The sequence below is a fragment of the Bubalus kerabau genome, chromosome 3 (assembly GCF_029407905.1).
Source record: "Bubalus kerabau isolate K-KA32 ecotype Philippines breed swamp buffalo chromosome 3, PCC_UOA_SB_1v2, whole genome shotgun sequence".
Taxonomy (NCBI): domain Eukaryota; kingdom Metazoa; phylum Chordata; class Mammalia; order Artiodactyla; family Bovidae; genus Bubalus; species Bubalus kerabau.
In genome coordinates, this window is record NC_073626.1 from 166,224,823 (window position 1) to 166,241,054 (window position 16,232).

Sequence of the window (16,232 nt, forward strand, 5' to 3'; positions counted from 1 at the left end):
TAAGAACAGTATAATAAAAAAGATGAGTATGAGGAGCAAGAGATTACATCATCTGATTTTTCAGTGGCCTCCTGTTAAGAAAAGAGGGGAGGGTGGAAAATGATACGTAACCATTCACAACCCCTCAAGATCAACTGCGGGCTTCCCAGATGGCTCAGTGGTAAAGAATCCGCCTGCCAATGCAGGAGATGCAAGTTCGATCCCTGAGTTGGGAAGATCTCCTGGAGAAGGAAATGGCAAGCCGCTCCAGTGTTCTTGCCTGGGAAATCCCATGGACAGAGAAGTCTGGCGGGCTACAGTCAGTCCATGGATCGCAGAGTATCAGACATGACTGAGCACACAGACAAACGAGATCAACTGTATGTCTTGCCTGAAAACAGGCCTCTCCCTGGGCTTCTCCACACCTTCCCTGTGTAGGCCTCGCTCTCCTGGAAGAGGTCCTGGCACCAGGCCAACAGGGAGACTGGAACCCTCATCAGTTATGTACCCATGGGGGAATCAGCCCAAGGACTCTCCCTAATCTCTCTCTCTTTCTTCTGAAGCGCTATTTCCTTTCCTGACAAAGATTTAATAGTTCAATTTCTTGTCTCTATTTTGAAAAAAAAAAAAAAAAAGGTATCAAGAAACATCAGAAAGACTACGAAAAACTGCCATGCGCCACCATCCAAGAACAATGTGATTTTTACTTGATACCAAGCTCACAAAGGGGATTCATTCTATGGCGACATAAGCTTTATTTTTGACTTCCCTGGTGGCTCAGACAGTAAAGCGTCTGCCTACAATCCAGGAGACCCGGGTTCAATCCCTGGGCCCGGAAGATCTCCTGGAGAAGGAAATGGCAACCCACTCCAGTACTCTTGCCTGGAAAATCCCATGGACGGAGCAGCCTAATAGGCTACAGTCCATGGGGGTCACAAAGAGTCGGACACAACTGAGCAACTTCACTTTTCACTAAGCTTTATTTTACATGAGTGACTTGTATGCGCTCCATCTGGTTTCAGGGCATGGAAAAGAGGGAAAGAAGTCATAGAGGATGAAATGTGTGCCTACAAGCTAGCTCGACTTACAGATCCGTCTAACTCACTTGGGGTCCTTTCAAAATGACACTGTTCTAAAACAACCAGCAGGGTCACCTTGACCGTCACTCTGGAAAACGGCAGGTGAGAGCCCCACGGTCCGGCCCTTTGGGAGGCCTCTGGGGACCCCACCCCTCGTGGGTTCTGAGAGGCGGGCCCAGCAGGAGCGGGCAGGCCCCCTGTATGATGAAGGGACCAGCCGCCATCAGGGCCCAATCCTGGCACTCGTTCCTTTCAGCTGCACGGCCTCCTCCACCGGCCCCAGCCCCGGCCCCCTCCTCAGAAAAGGTCAGGGCAGGTCCTCCTCCCCTGCCCTGGATTGCCTCACCTCCCTCCACAACACACGTACCGCCATCCTGAGTTCCCAGAGGCTGAGCCCAAACCAGGGCCTGACAGCCCACCCGGGCTCCCCTGGATGAGTCTGTCGTGTGAACTGACGGTGAGCAACTTTAGGTCGGGGGAGGCTGCCCACCGGCCGATATTGTCAACATTTTAGAAATACTACCTGACATGGATGTGGCTTGGCGGGAAAACAAACAAGAATCTAGTTGCTCTTTTAAAATGGTGTTGGCCGGCAGGGCCTGGCCGGCCCTTGGAGAGGCCAGGAACCCTATGGGTGGTTTGCTCTGAAGTTATAAATCACCAAGAGTTCTGTGGGCTTCCAACGAGGGCAGCACAGTGTGTTCCAAGCATTTAGTCCTCCTGTGCTTCCAACAGGTGAACGAACTGCAAACTCAAGAGGAGGTTTCATGCTGTGTAAACAAGAGTGAGAGCCAGCGTGGGAGGGTGGGGGCGGGTAGGCCTCTGGGGCTGGTGGCCCCAGATGAGGCTGCTTAGAGAAGAGTCAAGCTGGGGTGCAGAGGGAGGCACTCAAGCTCCCAAACCCCCACCTCTCTCCTCTGCTCCAAGTGTCAACAGGGTCAAGACTCCTAGAATATGATGGCAAGTGGGAGTGGAAGAATGGGGGTGGGAAAGCACCTTCACTTCCCAATAAAGCAACCAAGAACCAGACGTGAGAAAGGAATTGTTAAAGGTCACGGTGCCCGCTGGTGCCAAAGACCAGCGCTGCCCCCCATACCCCATGCCCTGGAGGAGGTGGTGGATGGGGACTCGGGTAAGAAAACCTGAGCTAAGGCTGAGTGACAATGCTTGGAGATGTAAGCTCCTAAGTTTAGGCAGGTAATTCAAACAGGGTTTTCTTTCAAGAAAACAAAACCATTCCTATCGGGCCTCACTTGAAAAAGAAATCAAGCTTTTTATTTTGCAATAGTGATAGAGTCACAGGAAGTTGCAACACCATATATTTTTACCTGTATATTGCTACCTTTCACCCGAATTTCCCAATGATAGTATCTTGCATGATGGTAGGATACAGACCCACACCCAGAAAACTGCCACTGGCCCAGGCTCCCATGCACTTGTTTTACACGCATGCATGTGTGTGTGTGCGTGTGCCTGTGCAGCTCTTTGCAATTTCATCCCCACGGAGACTCATGTGTCCACCACCAGTGAAGACGCAGATGGATTCCCTAGCACAATGCTCCCCGCTGCTGCCCTCCATGGTCACAGCCACCCACCTCCCCAGGCTTATGGATTTAAAAGCATATTCACAGCCATAATGCATTCTGAGCCCTGTATACCATGGGGGTGGGGCAGACGGGAAGTTTCGTTTGAGATGAAAAAACAGGAGCATCCAGAGATCAAGTGCCTGCCTGTAGACCCACAGCTGCAGAGCAAAGCCCAGAGCCCAGCTCTCCCGAGCCCCAGCACTGCCACTGGCCCTTAGAGGAGGCTGGTCCTCAGGCCCAGGGGGCACTAGCGAGACCCCTCCTTGCTGAGCAAGGGGCCCTCCTGCCCTGGATGCCTGTACAGCCAGGCCCGGACACACGCACCGTTCACGCCGTATCTCATCAACGTGGTGAGCTGCTTCTTGGTCCTGCCGTCGGCTCCCAGCTGTAGCATCCCCAGGACAGACGCGATCCCATGCGGAGAAATGATGATGTTGTCATGAGGCTGGGACTTGACGATCTGATTGAAAACCTGGATGCCCGTGTCGGAGCCGAGTTCCTCCAGAGACAGAGGGTTGAACTGGGAGCACACAGAGGGCAACGTCACGGAGGCCACCAGGAAGAAGGGGAAATGCCAATTCATGGTTCCTTCCAGCAAGGACAACCTGAAAGAGGAGGCGGAGAAAATATTTACGTTCTACACTGAACAAACATTTTTGGAGGAATTACTTTGTACTCGGGCTTCCCTGGTGGCTCCGTGGTAAAGAATCCGCCTGCCAATGCAGGAGACACAAGTTCGATCCCTGGGTGGGCAAGATCCCCTGGAGAAGGAAATGGCAACCCTTTCCAATATTCTTGCCTGGAAAACCCCATGAACAGAGGAGCTGGCAGGCTACAGTCAAGGGGTCACAAAAAGAGTTGGACATGACTCAGCGACTTAACAACAACAAAACAGCTCTGTACCCAGGTGGCTATGATTTACTAAATCCAGTGTAACTGCAGATCTTTAATATAGTCAAGATAGAACAGCATAGATGAAACTGTTTTCCTTTATATTTTGTGAGGGGGATGGGGAGCTAGAGGAAGGAAACTTCCACTTGCTGGTCCCAAGACTGCGGCAAACACGACTCTAATCATTATTTCTTTTTCGTAACCACCCTTCATCCCATCATACCAATATTTACTGAGCACCTGCAGTGTGCCAGGCCCTTGTCTAAGTGCTGAGCACAGACTGTAAAGAAAATGGCCATGAGCCCTGCCCTCCTGGAGCTTACATTCCAGAGGGGAGACAGAAAACCAGGAGGCAATAGAGTCATTACAGAGAGGGAGCAGGGTCACGACAGTAGGAATGGTGATGTAAGTGAAGGAAGCAGTAGGGGTGGGGCAGCATGAACCTGGATGGGGAGGGAAGTCACTTCTGCAGAGGGACACACGTGCCAAGGCCAGAGTAACCAGAGGAAGTGCAGATCAGGGGAAAGGATGCGCCAGGCGGAGGGGCAGAGGATGGGTTATCAGAGGTCGATGTGGCTGCAATATAAGGGACGTAGGGAGGAGGGGTCGGGGAGGAGATGAAGAAGAAAAAGTGGCCAGATTCTGAAGGGCTTGTCAAGCCCCATCCAGCTCTTGCATTTCATTCTATGGGTCGTGAGAATGAGGGTTTGAAACAGGGAGTGAATCTCTCAGGTTGCTGAGATTATTTTATTAAATACACGTACACGATTTTTACCATAAGCATATGATTTTCTTAACTAAAGAATGCTTAATGAAACTAAATTTAAGTGAAAATAAATGTAAACCTGCAAGAGGGCAGAGCAATCGGCAAATTCAGCAACTGTGAAGACGGCACTGTTTACAGATATTGCCAGTTGTGTTGATTCCTTTGAAATACGCTTTCTTCCTTGATTACTGCTGAGCTTTCTTTGGCTGTGACAAGTAAGAGGTAGGAAATTTACTTGTGTTTATGGAAAAGCAAATACTCTCGTTAAATAAGAACTTGGAAGCGGCAACTGGTAAAACCAGCACAGAACTCAAGGTGTGGCTAACTTGGCTCCTCCCTAGATCTGAGCTCCTGATGGGCACAAGTTTCTCCAGGAAACAACTGGTCCTCATGTTACATGCTTCCCTGGTGGCTCAGATGGTAAAGAATCTGCTTGCAATGCAGGAGACCAGGGTTTGATCCCTGGGTCGGGAAGGAAGATCCCCTGGAGAAGGAAATGGCACCCACTCCAGTATTCTTGCCTGGAGAATCCCATGGACACTATGTGTATTTGCATGGGGAAGGTAGAGGGTGTGTCTTCAGAGAATAAGACAGAGGGGAGCCTTTTAGCAGAGGTAACCTGGAGGGGAAAATAGTGTCCATGTGTTCCAGGGAAGGAAACGGAACCAGGACAGCATCAGGCAACACGGGAATGTGTGTTCCCTTAGTTCTTGGTTAGTCACTAAGTCGTGTCTGACTCTCTGCAACCACCAGGCTGCTCCGTCCATGGGATTTTTCAGGCAAGAATACTGGAGTGGGTTGCCATTTCCTTCTCCAGGGGACCTTCCCGACCCAGGGATTGAATCCACATCTCCTGCATTGGCGGATGGAGTCTTTACCACTGAGCCACCTGGGAAGCTCCGTGTTCTCTTGCCTTCCTCTCTATTTACTTTTCCTGCTCCCCCCTCCAGTAGGTGTTCAATAAATGCATGTGGGATTAAACTTGATGCCTTATATACGTTCTATTTTTGTTATTTTTCATTGCATCAAAATAATGTTATTGAGCATGACTAGAAAATGATTCCTTTTAAAAAATGTATCTTATTTATGTTTTTCTGGCTGCACACAGGCTTTCTCTGGTTGTGGAGCATGGGCTCTAAGCTCACAGGCTTGAGCAGCTGTTATGCACACGGTTTAGTTGCCCCACAGCATGGAATCTTCCTGGACCAGGGATTGAACCCCTGTCCACTGCATTGGCAGGTGGATTCTTAACCACTGGACCACCAGGGAAGTCCTAAGAAAATGATTCTGTTTAGTCCTGAGCCTCACTCACTTTTAGCTTCAAACATTTTCCAACAGAGTAAAATGCACTGGAGTGGGAAGAGGCACCCACTACTTCCCCACCTGCTCCCCACCGAACATGCAGGGCCCCAAGGTGAACCACTAAGGCCATCGTTCAAAGGTGATGGTGGAATATTCTTTATATTGGCAAACAAGCACATTACAAAAAATTCAGAACATTCAGAGCTTAACTGTAGAATGAGTGTAAATACAGCCTGTCTAAATTCAAAACATGTAAGTGACCTACATACACTCCCACTCAGGGCTTTCCTATGGCCAGAGTGGCCTAGTCTGACTTTGGCACCTTGGACCGGCTCTAATACCACAACAATCCTCTGAGTTTCTTTTGGCCTGGTTGACAATGCAGAGCTTCCCATACCTGACTATGGAAGCTTTACTCAATGCATCTAAAAATTAGACATTAGACACAGTGTCCATCCCCTCTCCCTCCCTTCTTTTTTTTTTTTTTTTTTTTTCTGGAAATAAATGTCTGCTTTAACCTTTGAGATACTACAAAGCCAGCATAAATATAAAATAGTCAGTACCATCTTTGCTACAAACGGGCCAAATCCGGTGACTGGCACCAACTTAATCAGTCTGAACTGTTGACTCTTGCGTTTTGGTGGACTCAGGCAGCTGCCTTCAGCGTGCCATAATCCACACTCCCCACACCTCCCAACAAAATTCTCCCGGATTAGCAAATATTTGAATCTGCATACTCAGAAAGGACACCAAATCGGTTTAGCCTCTGCTAGCTTAAAGTTGATTTACCCAAACACTATGGATTTATGTAGACGATTGTAAAACGGGTAGAAAGGATCAGTAACCAGAAAAAGCTACATTCCAAGGTCTTGGAATCAGCAAAGACTGTCTCCCAAATAAATAGCCACCTTATTTAGCAGAATTTTGCTTGGTCGTGAGTTTTAGCTAAAAGAACAGTTTCATTATAAAGTGGGGGAAGTCTGCCAGGGGTGTTTTTCTTGGTTCCTTGGATTGGGAAGTTTTGAGAGATGCCTGTGTGTAGTTTCATAACAGCACACTGCGACAGGGTCAGAGGCTGTGCCGAACTTGGAATCAGAGCTGTTTGTGATTGATGTTCTGGGCAGAACTTCTTCTTGGCCTCAGTTTCATAGGCTAAATGCTCAGGCTGTCTAAACTTACCTGGCTTGTGCGCGTGTCTAAGATTAAGCTTTTACTTCTTCCCAAAGTTCTGTAGCCAGGACAGTGAGTATTAATCCAAACATTACTATCGGCTGATAACATTCCTGATATGAATACATATTCATCTTCAAACAGTCTTTTACATGAAATAACTGTTAGAGTTATCAGGCTTTGAAATGCTTACTCTCTAGAAGGAAGAGATTCTCATTATGGGAGGAACATAATAACATCCTATTTTATATTTTTGAAAGAAATCACACTTTAAATGTTCAGGTAAAAGAAGGAATAAAGATGTTGCCCAAATGTATTACATAGCATCAATATGGACGATCCTGCTGCTGCTGCTGCTGCTAAGTCACATCAGTTGTGTCCGACTCTGTGCGACCCCATAGACGGCAGCCCACCAGGCTCCCATTTCTTGAATAATCTTTTCATAGTAGTGAAAAGTCTCTACTTTAAGCCATTCTTGTAGGGAGATCACAAACCTATAAATAAAGTCATTATTTCAGGTGAAAATGAAAGTTGCTCAGGCATGTCCAACTCTTTGCAATAGTCCATGGAGTTCTCCAGGCCAGAATACTGGGGTGGGTAGCCTTTCCCTTCTCCAAGGGATCTTCCGAACCCAGGGATTGAACCCAGGACTCCCACATTGCAGGCAGATTTTTTACCAGCTGAGCCACAAGGGAAGCCCATTATTATAGGTATATCCTTCCAAATGTGGGCTTCTGTTTCCCCATGAACTTCTTGTTTCTGACTTCAAATCTTTCCTTTCCAGAGTGAGGAATGTTTTTGAGCTTTAAGTGAGATTTAGTGTTGTAAACTTGGCTTCCCAAATGGCACTAGTGGTAAAGAACCTGCCTGCCGATGCAGGAAACACGAGAGACGTGGGTTTGATCCCTAGGTCGTGAAGATCCCCTGGAGGAGGAAATGGCAACACACTCCAGTATTCTTGCCTGGAGAATCCCATGGACAGAGGAGCCTGGTGGGCTAGTCTGTAGGGTTGCAAAGAGTCGGACACGACTAAAGCGGCTCAGCACGCGTGCACACACACAGTGTTCTGAATAATGGGCTGGCAGTTTTGCAAACAGGGCTTCCCTGGTGGCTCAGTCAGGAAAGAATCTGCCTGCAATCCAGGAGAAGCAGGTTTGATCCCTAGGTCGGGAAGATCCCCTGGAGAAGGAGATGGTAACCTACTCCAGTATTCCTACCTGGAGAATCCCACGGACAGAGGAGCCCAGCAGGCCACAGTCTATGGGGTCGCAAGAGTTGAACACAACTTAGCAACTAAACCACCAGCAGTGTTCCAAGTGCCAGACCCAGAGAGCACCCTGACCACCTATAGAAATGTACCACCTATCAAGGGCAGCGTTAGAGAAACACACTCTTTACAGGGCCTGTGACTCAACCATCACTTCTAGGAAGACGATGGCTCCAATGTGCAGCTCACATGCTCAGCCAAATTTCAGTGCCATGCTTCCCACTGTTTGCTGACTATTCATCTGATTGTGCAGAACACTATCTCGGCCTGAAAACCCTTCCCTGGTGGGTCGTGGAGGGCCACTGGCCTGAAATCTCTTACATTTATTTGGCCGCCCTGGGTCTTAGTTGTGGCACATGTGATCTTTGGTCTTCGTTGTGGGATCCTTTTTAGTTGCAGCATGCAAACTCTTAGTTGTGGCACATGGGATCTAGTTGCCTGACCTGGCATCAAACCCGGGCCCCCTGCATTGGGAGCGTGGAATCTTAGCCACTGGACCACCAGGAAAGTTCCCCAACTCTTCTCTTAAAGGGTTGGTTTCCCGTGGCTGGGTCTTGCTCTTGCCCGTGTCTGTGGCATTGCTTCTCTCCCTGGCCCTCCACCTAGCACACCAGGGCTTCCCCCAACTCCTTCCACGGCCTGTGGGAAGTACTCCCTTATTGTCTCCGATGGGACTAGCCACCCCCTTCTCTGAATTCCCACAGCATTTTCTATCTGCACCTCTCATTTTGTTTTTCAAGTTTTTTTTCCCCTCCCAACTAGACTGGAAGTTCACAGAAAGCAGGGCCAGAGCACTTTAGAACCCCCATGCCCTCAGGCTCTCATTTAGGGCCCTGCCACTGGGGAGGAAAGCTAAATCTGAGGTCTAATCCAGCTATGTGAGGGTCTGGTCTGGAATACAAGGTGCTCTAGAAATATTTCAGGCCAGCAGTCCCCAACCTTTCTGGCACCAGGGACCAGTTTCATGGAAGACAGTTTTTCCATGGACCGAAGATGGGAGTGGGGGGATGGTTTTAGGGTGACCTGCATAAGGAACACACAACCTAGCTGTCTCGCATGCACAGCTCACAGTAGGGTTAGTACTCCCATGAAAATCTATTGCACGGCTGCTCTGACAGGAGGCGGAGCTTGGGATGTAATGCGAGCGATGGGGGGTGGCTGTAAATACAGACATTTTGCTCACCTCCTGCTGTGCAGCCTGGTTCCTAACAGGCCAAAGGCCAGTAAAGTTAGAAGATGTCACATACAATCTAGATGTAGAGTTCTTCTCAGGAAAAAGGAAAATTGATGGGCATCTGGTAACACAGGGCCCTCATTCCCACGGCAGACATCCTGCACAGCAACCACCCCTGAAGCTGACGCCTGCTTTCCCACATCCCTGGCTCCCGCTGCACCCCACCGCCTCATCCCCGCCAGTTGCCGTCACTCACATTACCTCCCTCACATTACCTCCCTTGTGGAAAGGCCTTGTGGCCAGATTCCTGCAATCGCTCATCAGTTAAACAACGGGGGACCAGTGGAGCTGGTCACAAAAGATGAAGCTTATTTTCAGTCTTATAAATTCTTTCTCTCTCTCCTTTTTTTTTTTTTTTAACAAAACATCTTTTACATATAACATGTGAGCAAATGATAAGTAATATACTTGTCAGCTCAAATGATAAATAATGTGATATCTGTCGAGTCTATTTAAAATAACAAATAAGATGTCTATAAACAGTTTTGGGGGAAAAACACTGGAAAGACTCTTTTGGTGCCAACTCTTAGCCAGATGATTCCCATCTGTTTTAAGAGGACACAGGAGTGTCTAATAAAAAATGCTCCATCCCTTCTTATTCTCCAAAATATGTTTAAAGTGATGTATTTTGGTAAAATGTATATATTTTAAAAATCTTTCTGTCATAAAAGATTTCAAGTATATGCAAAAATAAATCCTCAATACCTAACATCCAGATAAAATAACTGTTAACTCATGGCTTTTTTTCTTTTAAAATCAAAGATTATTTTGGAAGCAAATGCTTGACAGTATATAATTCAAAGTATTTTCAATATATACTCTAAACCCAAGGAATACATATACATATTATCCCCCTCAAAAATTAATAACTATTTATTATGTTAAATATCTAATCAGTGTTCAAATTTCCCTGATTGTCTTCCATTTTTGCAGTTTATTTAAGTCAGGATCTAAATAATTAAATCAGGATCTCAATAAGCTCCATACCTGGCAACTGGTTGACATGTCTCTTGTCTTTTTAAAAATCTTTCCCTAGTTACTTTATTTTTAACTTTTTCCTGGGGAAGTCTGTCTTTGAAGAGTCCAATTTGTTTGTTCCATCATTTCCCAGTCAAGATTTTGCTAACTGCATTCATGTGATGCTGTTTAACAAGCTCCTCTGTCTTCCTTACTTTCTGTAAACCCATACTTAGACCTAGAACATTGGTCTGCAAACTCCTGGGTCAGATCTAGCCACACTTTGTTGCTTTGTCTCCGGTTGCATTTAAGCTCCTACAGCAAGTTGAACAGACAGCTGCCCAGTTGGACCGCAAAGCCAAGAAACATTTACTACCTGGCCCTTCACAGGAAGTTTGCCAACTTCTGCTCCAGAGGCTGATCAGATTTAAATCTCTTTTTTTGAAAGAGTATTTCACAGAGGTTTTGTACAAGGGGCTGGAATCAGGAGACAGAGGCTGTCTGTGTCTTTTTTGTGATGTTAGCACTTACTCATGATCATTGCCTAAGTGCATTGTTTTATTACGGCTTGCCAAATGGTGCTATTGTAATTCTTTCTTTCTTTATTAGTTGGAATATTTCTATAAAAAGAAATTTCCCATAACCAACTATTTGGTTGTCTTGAGGTTCAGTTTGTATAGCAAAGGCAATAATCCATTCCTTATATCATTCTCCAAATAATGACTTGGTTACCCAGAATTCTTAATGTTAACCAGAGGGGGTTTCCTTGTTTGTTTGCTTAGTATAATTATGAACGCATGTTTTCCAACATATTTTAAGGCTTTTGATTGACTGAGATGCTATTACTTTTATTGGTGCTCAGAACAAGCCTCTTCAGGCTGGCCCCTGAACCTTTTATATGACCCTGCAGTCTCAATAGCTCCCTTGTTTCTGGTTTGGCAAGATGTTCTAGGCTTGTTTGACATACTTCCTGTCCCAGTTGGAACCAGATACTTCTCTAGGGAACTCTGGTTCCTTTTAGTGGGAGACAGTATTTAGAGACCACAATCTTAGTAACCTGATCAAATAAACCCTAAATTAACCATGGGGATACTGGGCAACAACAATATGGAAAAATACAAAATCCATTTACATCCCTCTCTGGACTACAGCCAAATATTAAAATTCAAATTATGGAAGACAGATTGCTTACATGTGAACTGGTTTGCTTCCCAGGGCTATACAGCCCTTATAGTCCTGGATGCTGAGAAGATGAGGGTATGAGCTGGGCATTAGAAGTTGAGCTAGGATAATTAAAATGGATCACTCTCATGTGGAGGTGGTAAGTCTCCTGGATCAACCCCATCCTGAGTGAGACCCTAACAATGCAAGCTCCTAGAATGAACAACTGGCCCACAGCATGACAAGGAGAGTCCCCCAGTTTATGAGGGGGAGAGGGGAGGCATGACAATCAGCTCCCTCCCCTTGATAAACGCTGACATATTCTCAAGTATTAGGAAACTGGAAATGGTTAATATCCTTCTGATTTCAGTGCTTCTAGGATCCTGGTTCTTGGAAACTAAGACCCTTCATTAATTTGCCTCTGGATTAGCCAATTCTTCTAGCAGGGGGCTACAGGAGGTAGAGAAAAAGAACAGCACATCAGATTATATTAGAATCATGATATCTCCCAACAGATTTCTTGATAGAGCTTCCCAAAGAAGTAAATGTGAAGGAAAGGTGTTGGGCTGCCAGACTGAGACCTCTAAGAGGCCTGAAGTAGGACTGTGCTGCCTAGCCATCAGACCAATGTTTCTCACCAATGCTTTGCCAACAGGCAATGGCCCAACTGGTAAGGGTACTTGGCAAGAGGCAGCCTGGAGAACTTCAGGAGTTGCTCTACGGAGGTGAAGTCCATGTGTGCAAAGTGACTGTAGCTGTTTATGCACAAGTAGCTGTGGTTAAGTCTGGTCCTATGATGGAGAGAGGGGGACTCCAGTCCCTCAAACCTCTACAAACATTACTGATACATGGCCACCAGAATCTGTCCTCATTTCCAAATATCTACCACATTCTCTTAAGATAGAAAATTAGATAAACAAGCAAAACGAAAGGGCATCTTGATATCCTTCTTGGGAAGGTATGGAGTGTTATCTGAATGAGTTAGCATTCTTAAGACTTAAGAGAACAAACAGGAAATGCCAACTGATCAAAGTGACAGCAGCTTGGTGGTTTTAAAATGTCTCCTTTCAGGTTACTGGAGAGAGGCTTAGAGAGACCTCTTTGGATTTTTTTCTTAAATTTTTTAAGACTTCAAAGCAGATGCTTGATCTGTGACACTAATTCCCTTTGCCAAAAAGGAACCTAAAAATACCCAGGAAAGAAATGTTCAGCCACGGAAATGTATGGCATCAGCGTCTAAAAGGTTCCTTCAACCAAGAGACACGTATTGTACATACGCTCTAACCGACATCCAAGTGCCTTTCATCCACACACCATTCATTCTGAAATCTCTTTTGGGGTGAAAGGGAAAGGCTAGGAGAAAGAAGGTAATTGGGGTTTTGTTAGTTGTCCATCTCTTTTTTTATGGTTCTTTTTTTAAAAATTGAGAATTGTCCAACTTTTAAAATACAAGATAATGGGACATTTATTTTCTTTTCCTCTAAGTGTCAGGGGAAATTTATCTAAGGCTCAAATCCCAGTTTTACCATCCACTAACAAAGAGATCCAAAGCAAGTCACAATCTTTATCAACTTCAGCTTTCTCATTTATTGTATTAGAAATTGAATTTCAAGGGTGGTCGTGGGAATGCCATCTGCACAACAGAAAGGCAGACAGGACCGAGTATAGTGCCTGGCTCAGAGGAGGGGGCTCAGTAAATGTTGTCTCATCTCCCTCGATGCTCAAACAGTCTCTGATTTTCATTTCAATAGCTATTAAGAAAGTCTCAAGGATTGAGCTAAGAAAACAGGTCAAACAATACTTCCACCTTAATAGAGCCCTGTCTGTATCTTTACAACTTCTTTAGACTATTTACGGAAAAGGAGACAGCAACCCACTCCAGTATTCTTGCCTGGAGAATCCCATGGACAGAGGAGCCTGGCGGGCTACAGTTCATGGGGTCGTAGGAGTCAGACACGACTGAGTGACTAAACCACCACCAGACTATTTACACAGAGCAATACAGTGCTGGTGTGTTCCCAAATCTTTCTAAGAGAAAGAAGGGGTTTTATATGGTGGGAGTGGAGATAGGTAGGGCTTCCCAAGTGGTGCAGTGGTAAAGAATCCACCTGCTGATGCAGGAGATGCGGGTTTGATCCCTGTGTCAGAAAGATCTCCTGCAAGAGGAAATGGCAACCCATTCCAGTATTCTTGCCTGGGAAATCCCATGGACAGGGGAACCTGGCAGGCTACATCCACAGGGCCACAAAGACTTTCACAAGACTGAGCAACTGAGCATGGGAGGCAGGTAAGTATGTTCCAAAAAACCTTTAATGGTTGTGTGATATGTTTTTTTAGGCTGCTGACTTGGGCCATTAAATGTTTTACAGGTGATGTCAAGTCCTACAGACTTCCTTATTGACAAATCTTTAAGACACAACAGTTTATATGGATGACTTTCTAATCAATAGCCTAAAATATTAGAGTGATACAGACTGGTGGTTCTCAATCTTTAGAACAAGGCAGCACATTTTTGAGACCTAAGAAAAGTATTACAGATGCTTCATGACTAATTATATTTTAGTATTGGTGAAAAGACACAATAAAATACTACCATGAATCCATAAACACCATTAAAATGCAAATTATTTCTATCTATACATAGTAGCATCTTGATACATTTTAAGACAATCATGTTTTGAGATATTATTTATTCAGTCTATACTGAAAGTTAGACCAGGAACATGACTTTTTTGACCCTTGAGAATAACTCTGTTGTCATCTACAGGTCTTCAATTCATAGGTGAGAAATCAATGCTCTCTAGACTTCTTGCTTAAAAAAAAAAAAGAGTGAACAGTAAGTGCTGAAAGTGTAAATTGATAAAATTCTTTCTGAAAAACAATTCTTGGTATGAAAATTCTTAAAAGTGTGTATACCTACTGGAACAGTAAGAGCTCTTCAATCTTAAGGTAACAATAATAATTATAAAAGATTTGAGCCTAAAAAGGTTCACTGTGGAGTTGTTTCTCGTAGCAAAATCACCACAATATTCTTTGCAATAGATCATTGCAGCAGCAATGGTCACTGCAACCTAAATTTCCAAGGGAGGGACACTGTGGGTGACCTCTTAGCAGCTCTGTGCCCTTTTCCTCCAGCTTCTGTGTGCTTTGATGCTAACTCTATGTACCCGTTATTTTCAGAGGCTTGCCACTGCGAGTTGGAGCCCACAATCTTAGTGGGCTGTAAGTGCCTGGGAGGTTACATACACCATTCTGCCCAGAAAAATTAAATAAACCTCCCAGCTCATACAGATCATACAAGCTGAAGAGATGTCTGAAAACTGACACATTTAGCCAGTCTATCATGCTGACTCTTGGGATGCAGTTTAAAGGGTCAGCTGAGGGAAAAGTAAAGAAACACTGCCTTCTTTCTACCTCTCTGTCCTGTGCTTAAATCATCAAATACTCAGAGTAAACAAGTGACCACAGCTCTACAGAGCACAGGAACTGAACAGTATGCTTGTTTCTCTAGGGCCGTGGTTCCAACTGGGAGGGGGAGTGACACTGCCCCCCTCCCCTGCCCCAGGGGACATTTGGCAAGGTCCGGAGATGTTTGGGTTTGCCGTATGTGGGAGGGGGTGCTGCTGGCTTTTCACGGGTTGAGGCCAGGGACGCTGCCTGAGACGGCTCCCTGCTGCAAAGAGTCATCCAGCCCCAAATGTTAGTTGTGCCGAGGATAAGAAGGCTGTTCCAATACAAAAAAAGCACACATGTGCACTCTTCCCTCGTGTGTCATGACTGACTTTCCTTAACTTAGAATCGACGCCTCAGTCCGATCACAGACTTGTTTCTTGTCAAAGCGACAAATGTCACAGTGACTCTCCCTGGAACTTTGGACCCGAGGCTTCTCTACCTAGGGGAGGAAGGCATCCTGCCCATCCCTTTTGGGAATCCCAGATGGGAAGCTTTGTGTTACCATTAGATAAAGCTGTGGTCTGTCAGCCGCCTTATCAAATCGGGCTCTTAATGGCGAGGGAGGAGGGAGGAGGGCTCAGGATGGGGAACACATGTATACCTGTGGCGGATTCATTGTGATATTTGGCAAAACTAATACAATTATGTAAAGTTTAAAAATAAAATAAAATTAAAAAAAAATAATAAAAGCCTGTGAAGTTCTGCGGCTGGAGCGGGGGGTGGTGCCCATGTCACCCCGAGCCCCCTGCAAGAAGCAGCACGGAAGGTGTTAACAGCAGGGCCAGTTGTTCCTGCACCACGGGAGGACCAGCCCAAGCCTCTCTCTGCTGCGGGTCACCCCTGATGTTCCTCCCATAAAGCAGGAGTAACCAGTCATTACCCCCATCAGCCTGCCCCCTCCCCACTGCCTACTCCTCCTCATCCAGCAGTCCTTTCTTTCTCCACCCCACCGCCCACCTCAATGGCTCAATGGTAAAGAATCCATCTGCCAATGCAGGAGATGCAAGAGACGCGGGTTTGATCCCTGGAGAAGGAAATGGCAACCCACTCCAGTATTCTTGCTTGGAAAATTTCATAGACGGAGGAGCCTGGCAGGCTACAGTCCATGGGATCACAAAGGGTTGGATGTGACTGAGCACGCATGCAAAGCAAAGCCCGCTCTATCATTCAGGCTCACGGCACCAAAACTGCCAGGTACAGAGAAAAGACCAAACCGCTCACACATACCCTACATTTATACTTACGGCTGACTGCGCTTACTCCTTGGCATGTTTCTGAACTAATTATATTCAGTTACATGCTTAGCTAAGCAAAACTGAGCCCAAACCTCTATTTTCCTCCCTTTCCTCATGAAAAGGGAGCAGAGGCCAGCAAGAGAGGGGAGGTG

At 45.9% G+C, this 16,232-nt stretch overlaps 1 protein-coding gene across 2 annotated transcripts in view; it reads right to left on the minus strand.

Moving 5' to 3' along the window:
* The window catches only part of SERPINE2 (serpin family E member 2), a 70,435-nt gene that overhangs the window by 26,272 nt on the left and 27,931 nt on the right, over positions 1 to 16,232 (minus strand). The window contains exons 1-2 of one of the 2 annotated variants that reach the window (XM_055573602.1): positions 4,381 to 4,482; positions 2,969 to 3,249 (exon numbers count right to left, since the gene is read on the minus strand). In XM_055573602.1, the coding sequence (XP_055429577.1) occupies positions 2,969 to 3,227 (259 nt within the window). In that variant the 5' untranslated portion in view covers positions 3,228 to 3,249; positions 4,381 to 4,482. Of the gene's footprint in view, positions 1 to 2,968; positions 3,250 to 4,380; positions 4,483 to 16,232 lie in introns of those variants that run through there. The other variant, XM_055573603.1, reaches the window with a different exon arrangement.